Source organism: Manis javanica, chromosome 11 (genome assembly GCF_040802235.1).
Source record: "Manis javanica isolate MJ-LG chromosome 11, MJ_LKY, whole genome shotgun sequence".
In the NCBI taxonomy this organism is placed as follows: Eukaryota; Metazoa; Chordata; class Mammalia; order Pholidota; family Manidae; genus Manis; species Manis javanica.
Window position 1 is genome coordinate 12359647 of NC_133166.1, and position 12802 is coordinate 12372448.

At 36.7% G+C, this 12802-nt stretch overlaps 1 protein-coding gene across 17 annotated transcripts in view; it reads left to right on the forward strand.

Annotated features, from left to right (window-relative positions):
- Nucleotides 1-12802, forward strand: part of DLG2 (discs large MAGUK scaffold protein 2) — a 1871010-nt gene that overhangs the window by 1377655 nt on the left and 480553 nt on the right. For all 17 annotated transcript variants that reach the window (XM_073215942.1, XM_037010570.2, XM_037010571.2 and 14 more), the window contains one exon: nt 4870-5039. In XM_073215942.1, the coding sequence (XP_073072043.1) occupies nt 4870-5039 (170 nt within the window). The remainder of the gene's footprint in view (nt 1-4869; nt 5040-12802) is intronic.

Sequence of the window (12802 nt, forward strand, 5' to 3'; positions counted from 1 at the left end):
TCTTTAGAAGCTTTCACCAACCGTGCTATAATGGTACAGGTAATATCAAAACAATGGACTTTTCCTGGAGGGAAATTACATTACAATCCATGAAACAAGGTTTATTAAAAGATTTATTTTGGCATTTTTCTTCCCCCAAATCCCATGCATCTCTTTCTTCCTCCTTTTCTCATAAAAAATTTCAAAAACCCTTTCGGAATATTGACTGCAGCTCTCTCTGCTTTGTCTCTCTTGATTATCCTTTTTCCCCCACTACAGTCACTTCACATCCTTTCCTATGCAAATGGTTCTTGTCTCTTTTGCGCAACTATAATAGCTTACTTTTTGTCAGACATTGTGCTAAGAATTGCAGAGGCATTATCTCATCTAATCCATGCAACAGTCTCAGTATCCTTGTTTTCAGATGGAGAAACTGAGGCTTCAAGACATCAAGGGACTTGCTCAAAATCACACAGCTCGTAAATTCCAGAGCTGGGCAAAATCCCAGGTGTATCTTTGTATGGCCAACACCTTCAAGCCCATGTTTTTAGATTCTCTTCTGTGATATATGACCATTATGGAACATTGGGAAAACACACAGAAGTAAACACTCATAATCTCTACATCTACAGGGAACCAGAGCTGAAACTGTTATCTTCCCTTCCAGTATTTTTTAATGCATAATAAACAGGAATTTTTAAAGTTTAACACAAAGATTTGATGATTATTTTTAATGAATTAATATCCTTAAAAATACATAAAATCGCAAACCTTATTTTACAACAGAATCTACTTTAATACCTATGAAAGAGTAGATATTACATGTTACATTAAATTATATCTTAAAAGTAGGACAAAAAACTTGGTGAGTAATTATTTGACTTTTCAGTGATGCTATACCATGTTTGAGAATATCTAGTTGTTTAGTGCAAAATTTAGCTGTGATTCTGTGGACATGCTCATAATGGTATCCTTTTTGTTTTTAAGATGTTTTCTGAAAGGGAATATACCAACATTATAACGGAAAAGAAACGAGAAGATTAAAATTAACTATTTAATCTCATGGACAAGTCTGGTTCATAGAATGAATATTGTAGACTTATATCTGAAATAGCAAGCACTGAAAGAGTGAAACCATCAGCTTAATTACATGGGTAGATTGGGCAGGAAATGTGTATGCAAGTGGATTTCTAATATAATGGTGCAGAAATATGATAAAGGCTGCATTTTTTTAGGGACTAAATATTATTTGAATTTGAAGCTAGTGATAGGCATATACGTTGTGGCTTTACCCACAAAGTTTATCTACTGGTAGAAAAACCAAAGCAATTTTAAACAACTCTGGCCCTCTAGCCAGATGCCATTTCAAGAGATTGTGAGTAAGGGATGTTGAGTGCCCTACTTTGGCTTAGTATTCTTACCTCCGTATTTTGAAAAGTTGAATCTCAACTTCTTGCACCCTCAACTTTTTACTTAAAACAACCAACTTTGAATAACTTTGTATCATCATAAGTTCCAGAAAAAGATACAACCAGCTTTGAATCTCATCCCTGTCTGGTGTGCCCAGCACTTTTGTCCCCAACACCATTTCTTTCTCAGTAAATTTTATTGTATGTACAATGAGAATCAGTGTTTCATAAATGATTTAAGTATGAGCCAATAAGTGAATTGCCTAGAATGATATGCCACATAGTAATCCTACCAACAACTTCAAATTCCATCCTGTTCACCTTTCAATAAATTCTTGAGCACAGCATCTTTGACTCACCTATCAATAGCTGCACCTCTCACATGTGGGCTCTGTGACAGATCACACATACATCCACACACATCACCTACTGCTCTCGCCAGCTCTGGGAATGCTTACTCTCTTTTCATGCAAACTCAAGTTCAAAGAGTTAAAGAGGCTTGACAATGTCACCCAGCTGATACACAGCTGGGCCTCAAATCCAAGCCTCTGGACTGTGCATCAGTCTGGTGCTCTTCTCTGAACTGAAGTTGCCTATTTCCTCTACATGTTCAGGAAAAACCATCTGATTTAGGCTGTGATTTCCTCACCCAGCAAGTGACAATTAAGGATTCCACTGTATACGAAAGAAGAAAAAAAATTAGTGGAGTTTGAATAGATATAGCATCCATGTTTTTTTTTAAATGTCAGCAGCCACTCCCTTCTACAGAAAGCAGTGTTTTAAGATATGATTAATATTCTAGGCATAGGGTGATGGTAAACATTGTGTGTTTGCATTATCATGAGATGACAAAATTACCCACTCTCAAAGGACCAGCTGCTACAGGGTAGCTGGCACCCATATGCCTACATTCTCAAATCTATTTTAATTGGTAGTTTTCTGTGGGGTTTGTTTTTGTTAGTCAGAGAAAATGTATGTGTAAATCTATTAAAGCCATAGCATCTGTTATAATGAAATAACATCACTAAATCCTAATAAATGAAATGAATCATCTCAGGATTTTGAGGCTTATGAGAGTTCTCCTTGAGACAAGAGCTTCTATATCTTAACTCCTCAATCAGGTATAGAAAAGTTATGGACAAAAATGATAGGAAAATTATTCTCACATCTTCATTTAATATTTCCACTACCAGTGTTATACTTTTGAATTGATGTGTACAACATAGACGGCACTGTTCATCACATTACGTATACGTGGGCCTAAGAGGAAAGAGCCCATATTTTGAAATAGGAAGACCTAGATCATAACTAATTCTCTGCCCAAATTACTAACAGCTGTAGACAAAGAACTTAACCGTTTGGAACAATTCTCCTTTCTATAATGTGGATAATAAGTATTATTCCACAAGATTATGGAAAAGATCCAATAGTTAAGAATATTATAAATCAACAGATTTGCCCTGCTACCAATAATAACCATGTAAGGGGCTTATTATATACAAGATCTTTGCTAAAGACTTATATGTACATTATCTCATTTAATCTTCCCCCAAAGTCCTTATAGTAGGTATAACTATTGTATCTATTTATAGATGAGAACATAGGTCTGAGAAGTTAAGAAAATTATCAATACTTACAAGCTTACGTAATAGAGAGCCCAAAGTTTGAACTTAGACTTATTCTTTCATTCATATTTGCTAAGGAATAGATCCCCTCAACAAAATTGAGCACTGTTTGGAAGAAGGAAATGGAAAATAGAAGGTAGGTAAGCAAATAATCATGTTCACTTTATCCTGGCCACTGTACAAAGAGTAGGTTGAAAGTTGACAAGAGAGCATCTAGGACAAGTAGGTAGGCGGCTGTGGAAGTAATCCTTGTGAGAGCTGATGTTTCCTTCACCCAGCATGGTAGCAATGGGGATAAAGAAACCTGGGTAGATTACAGATAGAGCTGACTATGTGGTGGTGGTGGAGGGAGAGAGGAGTCAGACAAGGATAGCCCCTTATCTTTTTTACTCTAAGTGACACGGTGAACTGGGATGTGGAATACTAAGATGGATATTCAGAGGGAGGGAAATAATCGTTCTAGTCTCAGCCCATACTCTTAACCATTATAGATACTTTTACTAATTATTATCATAAATATAAAAGAGACTTGAAGTCTATGGCCACATAACTAAAAGCTACCTGGAAAGCTTTATGGAAGAGTCAAATTATTCTTTCCCACAAGAAAGTGGCAAAAAAGTAAAGTTTACTGTTGAATTTGCCATTATTCTTAATTTTCAAAGTAAATACCTAGGTCAAGTATTATCTCAGATTTTCTTTGACTTTTGTGAAACCTGAGCTTCAATATTTATAATACTGTGAAATGAACTTAAGGGAAAACACATACAACACACACACACACACACACACACACACACACGAAGATTATTTTCCAGAAAGCTAACAGCTTTATTTTAGATGATCAAATCATGTATATGTATTTGTTTTCTACATGGCTATATTTTTCAGGTTTTCTAAAATAACTGCATATTACTTTTTAAGTAGTAAGTTAAGAATTTATAAAAAATTATGAGGTTACATTTGCTATGTCTACCTGGTTCATAGTAGTAAATTCTGAGAACCGCTCAAATTGTAACCCTCAGTCAAACCAATGGAAACCAACCAAAATAGTGATGTAACTGATGGAGTCTTTAAAATATATGTCCTTTCAACTGTTAGGGGTTGAGTTTGTTCTTCTCAGTTCTTGTCCCAGCCTCAACAAAGAACTAAAAGTAGAGACACTGTAACAAAGCAGAGCAAAAGTTTTCTTTGAATACCCTCCAAGCGAGGAGCGGGCCAGAGTCAAGATAGACAAAGGCCTCAGTCTTTTAGGTGGAAGGCTTATATATTGCATTCCAGTTAACAGGTGACTCTTTGACTGACAAGGTAGGGTTATTTGATTTACAGGTCTTTCTATATGGTCATCCCTCTCTGTGAGCATGGCCTTCCCCATGCTGATGTGTGATTGGGGCAGTTCTCAGTTCCATTCGATTGTGCCCCATTGGGATCTGGTTAGGAAGAATGTTTGTTTCCCTGCAAAGCCATTGTTGTCTTTACATGGGATCCCAACCTGAGTGGAGGTTGTGCGGCTTTTTCTTTGAACCTTTGCTGGTGGGGGGGCTTTCTCTTGGAACCTTATCTTCCCTTTTCCAGTGGCTCGTGTCTACCTTTCTACCTAGCATTCCTAACACAGCTACACCGCTGGGATGTCATCCGTCAGAATAGACGGGAGCACAGGAGGGGCTCTGACCCATAGTGTCCGTTTGGGAAGGCTAAGGAGTTCAAGGATTTCTTGAATTTTTCCATTTGAAGCATTCCTTCCAAGTGTAAACATTTTTAAATCGCTTGTCCTCTGCTTCCCTGCATCGTAAGGTTGGATAGCCATAATACTGTCCTTTAAGGCACGCCTGACCTACGTGTCTTTTTCCTTCTTTCAGGGTCAATGACTGTATCCTGCGGGTGAATGAGGTCGACGTGTCAGAGGTTTCCCACAGCAAAGCGGTAGAAGCCCTCAAAGAAGCAGGGTCGATCGTTCGGCTGTATGTCCGTAGAAGACGGCCCATTTTGGAGACTGTTGTGGAAATCAAACTGTTCAAAGGGCCTAAAGGTAATAAAATCACAGATGACTCACAAGAACACACCCATGACAAACTATTTGGCTCAAATGTATGCCATAGCCCACCTACAATGTATGCCCTTCTTTTATCTTCCAACATTCAGTGCTTCCCAGGAGATATGAAATCCTGCAGTAGCGGTTTTAACAGATGGTCAAAGAAATCAAAACTCTAAATATGAAAAGAAAATGATAGATTTATATAGCAATATTCTTGTAAACAATAACTATAACCATTTATATTTCAATATAAATTTTTAATCTTACTGGACCATGATAACCTGTTTGGCATGTTAATACTTTCTAATTTTTTTATAGTGGCTGGCAAATTACTTACCCAACAAATATTAGCTCTATATATACATATTTCTAGTAGTTTTTGCTGCATATGGCTTCAGCCTTTGCTGTACCTGTTCGGTAATGTAATGAAAATACTCAAAGATCCCTCACAGGCTAAATTCAAATGCATTAAAAATCACCATTAAATCTGGGGGGAAAAAAAAGGAAAGAAGTAAAGCTATTCCACACCACAGTGGTAGTACAAAAGAAAAGACTTTATACCTTTTGTATTTACTAAAATCATATTTTCAAGGTGCTTCAAAGCTAACAAAATAATATACTGTATATGAAAAGACATACTGTATATAAATAACATGTAGCTATTTCTACAATTCAGTTACCAGCAATGACTCAGCACAACCAGAAGGCAAATACAAGTTGAAAGTGCTCAGCAAAGCATGACCGTCCATTAGCAGGCCTCCAGCGAGCTGCACGCCCCTGGATGACCTCTGGCTGCTCAGCAGGGCACTCACAGGTTCTAGGGAATTAATAGTCAAAATGCAATATTCTCAGGAACACATTTTTTGAATCTCTGTCTTTGGCACTAGGGCCTCTTCTGGCTAGTTTACGTGTTTTCTCCTTTGAGCCAGAGGTAGAGCAGGAATTGTCCTGGGACACAGAGAGGGGGAAGTGGGGATGGGTGAGCATTAATCCACTAGGAATACCATGCAATAACCCAACGAGAGTGCACAGCATATGGGTGATGAGCTGGCTCTACTGAGACACAAGAATCAGGCAACTGTTGGAACTAACCTTACATCCCTAAAATCAGACTCATGCCAAATCCCTATCTAGGGCTGTGAGCCTGTTGATCCTGTGGGGATTATGTTGAATCAGTCATACTTTTTTGTACTGTGAACATACAGAGATTACTGGTAGATATTTGTTTCCCTATATATTATTGATTTACAGGGAAAGAAACTGTTTAGTCATTGTTTAAATTCCTAATGCCTGTCCCAGGGCCTTGAATCAAATAATTAAATCCGATTCTGCAGTAAATCTGATGATACCTTGCAATCTTAACTTCATTTGGCACCTTATCATTCTTATTTTTGAATGGTGGTACATTTAAAGAAACTCTCTTTGCACCAGGGAGGATGAAGATGAATCAGATGTGATTCTTATGAAAGAATCAGAAGGTTCTAATGAGAGAGAGATACGTAAAGTCACTAACTTTAATGCAAGACAGAATGAAATCAGCTCTGTGATGTAACTAGAGCTATGATTCCTATTGAACAAAGAGGAAGATGTGACTCAATCAGGAGAGCCAAAATACCTCAGAGAATTTTAAATTTAACACGTGTCTACAGGTCCTTATTTGCCCATCCTTGAGCACCTGGGAACTAGAATAAGTATCAAAGTTGTAGCCAACTGGGCTAACTGGCCTCAATGTGTGTGTAAAACATGGAGCTACCTGGATGTGTTCATTAGTTTAGTCCTTCAATGATTCAACAAATATTTATTAAGTATTTATTATGTACTTGACGCAGAGCTGGACAATGGGGATTCACAAAGAAAATAGAGATAGCTTTTGCTCAAGATTATAGTCTGGTATAGAAAACACCTATAATGTAAATTGGAAAGCATGCTATGCATGCATTTAAAAACTTGAGTATAAGGTCAAGGAAGTGTCATTTAAGCTAAAACTTGAAATAGAAATAGAAGTTAGCCAGTAAAGAGAAGAGGACGCATCCAGGCAGAAATAAAAACGTATGTATATGAAGACCCTAATACTGGAAAGATCTTGATACCTCTAAGCACTAGCAGAAGCCAGTTTTGACCACATCTTAATGATAGGATAATGAATTGCCATAATGCAATGATATTGTCAAGGTAAGCAGGGCCCAGATTACCCACAGCTTTGTCAACCATATTTAAAGATGTTTTATTTTATTTCAAGTGCAATGGGAAATTAGTGAAAAATTGTCAGCATGGGAGTAACATGATCCAATTTGTTGGTCTCAGATCATTCTGCTACTATGGTGAAATGCATGGAAAGGAGCAAGAGTGTGGGCGGAGCTCAGTTAGGGGTTACTTGGAGAAGGCAGAGAAGGTAGATGGAGTCAAGCTATATGTTAGACGTATAATTGATGCCACTTACTGATAATCTAGATGTGGGTGTGCCCAAGGATGAAAATTAGTTTTCTAACTGAGCAGCAGAATGGGTGGAAGTGCCATTGTGAGATGGGGAAATTTGTGGGGGAACCCCCATGGGGAGATTAAGAATTCACCTGGGGACATGTTGGAAACCGGTGGTGCCTCAGAAAAGAATTTCTCATAGAGGCACATCTGTCTGAAAACCCTGTCAAGTTAATATTCTGATTTTCCCTATATTTTGTTAAATATCTGGGTTGGGGTAATTTCTGAACAATTGACTTTCTTCTCATCAATCATCTTTAATATAAAAATCATGGACATGGCTACTTCAGCTATTTTGAACAGTTGAAAGCATTTACTAAATCTATTTTAGAGACAGTCTTCATGCCCAGACTATTTTTTGCTTGAGGATTGTTTGTGGTTTTGTTTGTTTTTACATAGGACAGAAGATTAACAGTGTAGTTCCTCCTGGTGATACAGATGTAATAAGAGATTTCTTGCAAAAATAATTTGTGGTCGAATTCCATTTAGTTTTCCAGTTCCATACCCTTATGTTTATTGTATATGTTGTACAAATTACTAATTCAGAGATGACCTTTGATGTATGGGATTCTGTCTTCAGAGCAGTGCTAATGTTTCCAACAGTCAGCTAGAATTTTCTGGCTGATAATTTATGGCCGTGTATTTCAGTAATGAGTATTTGGACAATATGCACTACTGATTTAAAATATCTTTCTTCACAGTATATAAAAATTTTCCTGACCTCATGGTTATAGATTAGGTTATGGGGAGCAGCTGGGAGTATCTGTTTGTGGACAATTGAGCGGAAAAAAATGGGTAATTATGTATAGGAAGGAGTGATTAGGCAAATCCATTCAGATTTGCCAAGCAACCAAAAAAATCACAAAGGAGGAAATCTGAAGTGCTCATGTGGTATCCCATGAAATAGATTTAAAATGCAAGTCTTTCTAGTTACTTTCCCAAGAACACACTAAGTCATAATTTCGAAAGAGCTGTAAAATTAAAACACGTGTTTATGATTCCTTTCTGTGGCCTAAACCAAAGAAGCCTAAACGTGTATAAGAAATGAGATGCCCTCTTTTAAGATGTTCTTGTTGCTTAAGGATAATACAGTTCACTTAAGACTGAGTTCTAAAACTGAAAATGTTAAGGCCCTAGCTTTATTAATATCCAAAGGTAGGCTTGTTTGTGGCTCTATTTTAGCCACCTTATTTTTTTAATAAAAAATCAAAAAGTGGTAAAGTATACCTAGCAAACACTTTCATCACTTCTTCTCCATTATTTTTTTAAATGTTTTTAAACATCATTTGTTTTAATTTCTTCATATAGATACACACACACACACACACACACACACACACACACACACATATATATATATATATATATATATATATATATATATATATATGGAGAGAGAGAGAGACAGAGAGAGAGAGAGAGAGAGAGAGATCTGTAACAGTACAAACTGAAAGTGTAGTAAGGATTGTAGCTCTCACCTTTATACAAGAAGAGAAAATGACTACAAAAATACACTGGTTGTAGAAGCCACTATACTAATAACCATTTATAATGTATGTAATTCAATCATTAGAGAAGCCACATATGCAAAGGTGACATTCCTGGACATCTTTAAGTAGCTATGGGACCTAGAGCAAGCATGTCAACCTCTTTATGCCTCACCTTTCTCATCTGAAAAATAGATACAATTTGAGTATCTAATTCAGAAGGCTATTTTCAGGGTAATAATTATAAATACTCAATATATATGTTTATACTATTTTTACTCTTTTTATTATTGTAATTGGCTAAAATTTGAATGAAGAAAAGCAGCACAGCACATACTCATTCCACTTCTTTAAAAGAACCTCCCACAGTATTTTACATAATCTAGGACATTAGTAGTATTAATATTTGTTGAATTAATAAACTGAAGGTTGATTGAAAGTTCTTTATATTCAGCAATTTCAGATGGAGCCAATATATATTTTTGTGAATTAACCTAGATTCCTGCATGCATATATATATGTATACATACACATACAAAATGTACTGGTGTTACCAGGTGCATGTGCACATATATCATCTATGCAGTTGTGTTGTTCTTTCTAGCTTTATACACATTTATTTCTAGCATGACTGAATTATGTGGCCCATAAATCTGTTTTATGAAAATGTGCATATACACTTACGTGTATATTTTTTCCTTAGTTTTCCCGGTTTGGGCATATATCTCAGTAGACTCCATGTATAGATGTATCTCCACATGTTTTGAATATCGTCTCCTTAGCTCCAACTTCTACCACATGACCTTCACCAGTGTCATCTGCTCCTGCCCCTGACCTCTCCATTCATGTTAAAGATTATCTCAGTCCCTTACATCAAAGTAAAAAGCTCAAAGTTCTTTTCTTTTGATTCTTCTCTCTTCCTTGCTGTCTTTATTAAATCAGGCATTATGTCCTATGAAAGCTATGTCCAACATCATCAGTCATTTTACAATTTCCACTGCCATTATTATGGTGTTTATATCTTCATCTCTCTCATCTACTGCATTAGATTCCATTGCCAATCCCTCCCTTCCATGCCTACACAGCTCTCCTGGATCAATCTTCTAAAAATCACAGCTCTATTCATTGTTCTCCCCTTTTCAAAAGTCTCTGGTGATTCTTCTTTGCCAGTAGATAGAGATCTAAATTTCTTCCCACAGCATTTCACTCAGTCTTCTCCAGTGACCAAATTAAATTTTAGCCTTCTCTTCCGTCTTCTTTCACATGCCTCTCCTCATACAGGTAAGCCAGACTAGGTACATTTAAACGCAGGCCATGCTCTCCTACCTCTAGGCCCTTGCTCATCCCGTTGCTTTGGGATGCGTTTCCCTACCACTGTGACCACTACCTGTTGACATCATGTCCACCCTGCAGCCAAGCCAGTTGACTTCTACCTCCTTCATGACACTATCACTAATTGATCCAATCAGAAGTAATTTTTCACTACTAAGAACTGAAAGGCTTTATCCCTTCCTCTTCTGTTCATTATTTTGTTACCAGACAGCCCACAGAATATAGGAAGAATACATATCAAGAACCCAAACTAAGGAGATAATTCTACCTCTTGAGACACTGAGTTTATGATTTTTTATCCTATCCTGTGCTTCATTGGAAGCATTTAATGAATACTTACAAGGGAAGTACAAGTTCTAGGTTTAGTTCATGATCAAACTCTGGGTAGTAACTGGGAAGAATCAGGGTGGAGAGATGGAGGAGATTTCAAGACAGTTCATGACCATCACTGCAGTAGGCAAGGGGAAAAAGGTATAGCCAAGACAGAGACTGTGATTTTACTGCCGAGAGGAATCCCTTATGTCGGAAACCGTTGCATTGACCCCTTTTTTCATATCTCACAGAACCTGTCTGTTCAAGAGATTGCAACAAGAAGTAAGTATGTGAAACATCTAGCACTTTACTGAACAAACCAGTTAATCAAAAATCAATTTCCAAATTATCATAGATTTTTTTTCTTAATAGCCTACATGACTGATTTACTGTCCAGTTTGGTTAAATATCAGCTTGACATACATCTAATATTACAGACACAGAATTTCTCAAATGTCCAACTTGAAGTTTATAGCTTGGCTATATCTAGATATGCAATTCCTTTCTGTATCTGTCCTTATTTCTCCATTTGCTCTTGTTATTTTATCTCTCTGACACTAATATGGCCAGAGTGAACTTTTGCAGAGTTGATATGAGAAACTTATCTGACAGTTTTCAGAGATGGTCATTTGGTAAATTGAAAACTAGTCTACAAGTTGATTTTGTTACAGACACTAGAGTAGTGTTTAGCACATAATAAGTGTTCAATGAATGCTTAAATGAATTAAGATTTTAACTGAAAATTAAATGCACCATCCTTACACACAGTACAGAGACTACCTGCATGGAAATTCTTTGTATCCCCTGTGTCCATAGATAGCTTTGCTGACAGTGTTCTCTAACAAGTTGGACTACTATCAGCTGACATGGATTACTTGGGAATGTTTAGTTCAATAAAGTTTTCAGTCGCTCAGAATTCACCTATTCATACTCAAGTAGTTCACCAGACCACTGGGTAAAAAAATGAACAAAAGGTGTTATGCAACTGTTTTGATTACTGGCCTCCAACCATTTACTGCATTAAAGGATGCTATACATTCCCCCCCTTCTTGCCATGGGGTAAATTATAATGTGTATTCATTTTGTAATGTATGTGCAACATATCTCTGAATGCAAGGCACAGTCCACCCCTTTATTCAGGCCCTTGTTCCAAGGTCTGAGTTTTAAGTGGGAGGTAGACCTATTTGAGGTAAAGGGCTGTTCTGAATAATGGTTTGACTCCTAATAAACACAAATGACAAATTCAGCTATTTGGCATGAGTTCTCAAAACACTACATTTTCCTTTTAGTGCTACTTTTTTTCAGTCCTTCTGAATTACCACAGTAGTTCTTTTGAGTACAAGGCATTTGCTTGAGTGCATGGGTAGGGCAACCTTTTATTGACATGTATATTTAGAGCCAAAAAGAAAATGCCTAACTATTTATGTTAAATCACCGAAGTAGTCTTCTTAGAAATAAATTGTGGCGAAACCACCACTCTCTGTCCCTCTGAAGAACAAATCCTATTTTTAATTGGACAAAGGACAATTTGATGCATTCACCTTGTTCCCAGGCACTTGTTTTAGAATTTCTTGAATATGTACGTGGTTGGTCTTTGATTATTTCTTGATAAGAGTTCCAGAATTGGAAGGCTCTTCCTCCAAGCTAATGTTTAGCCAGTCTTCATGACATCTGTGAAAAAGCTTTCTCCTGAGAACTTGTAGCAAATGATTTATTCATGAAAAAACAAACTGCAAACACTACCATTGTAGTCTCTACTGCTCTATACATTATGACAGTATTGGAGAGCAGAACAATTGATTTCATTCGCCAAGTCCTTTTGGATATTAAGGAATGACACCACTGTGTTCATTTCCCTTTGAGACTAACATGTGGCTATTGTGTCTTTTCTTGGTTTACTTCTTTGCTGTTTAAAGCTAGGTTATAATTTTTAACAGAATTTATGATCAATGGGTTCTTGAAAAAATCTTTAAAGCCAAAATTATTTTACCATGAAAACTTCAGTTTCAAAAAAAATGCATTGTACTAGATGTAGTTTGGGTTCTTTACATCATAATTTACAGTTAAACAGTTTAAACACTGTTTCCCTAGCTGTGAATATTTGCTAAAGTAAATATTTACCCGTACAGCTTTTTTTAAAGGTTTCAA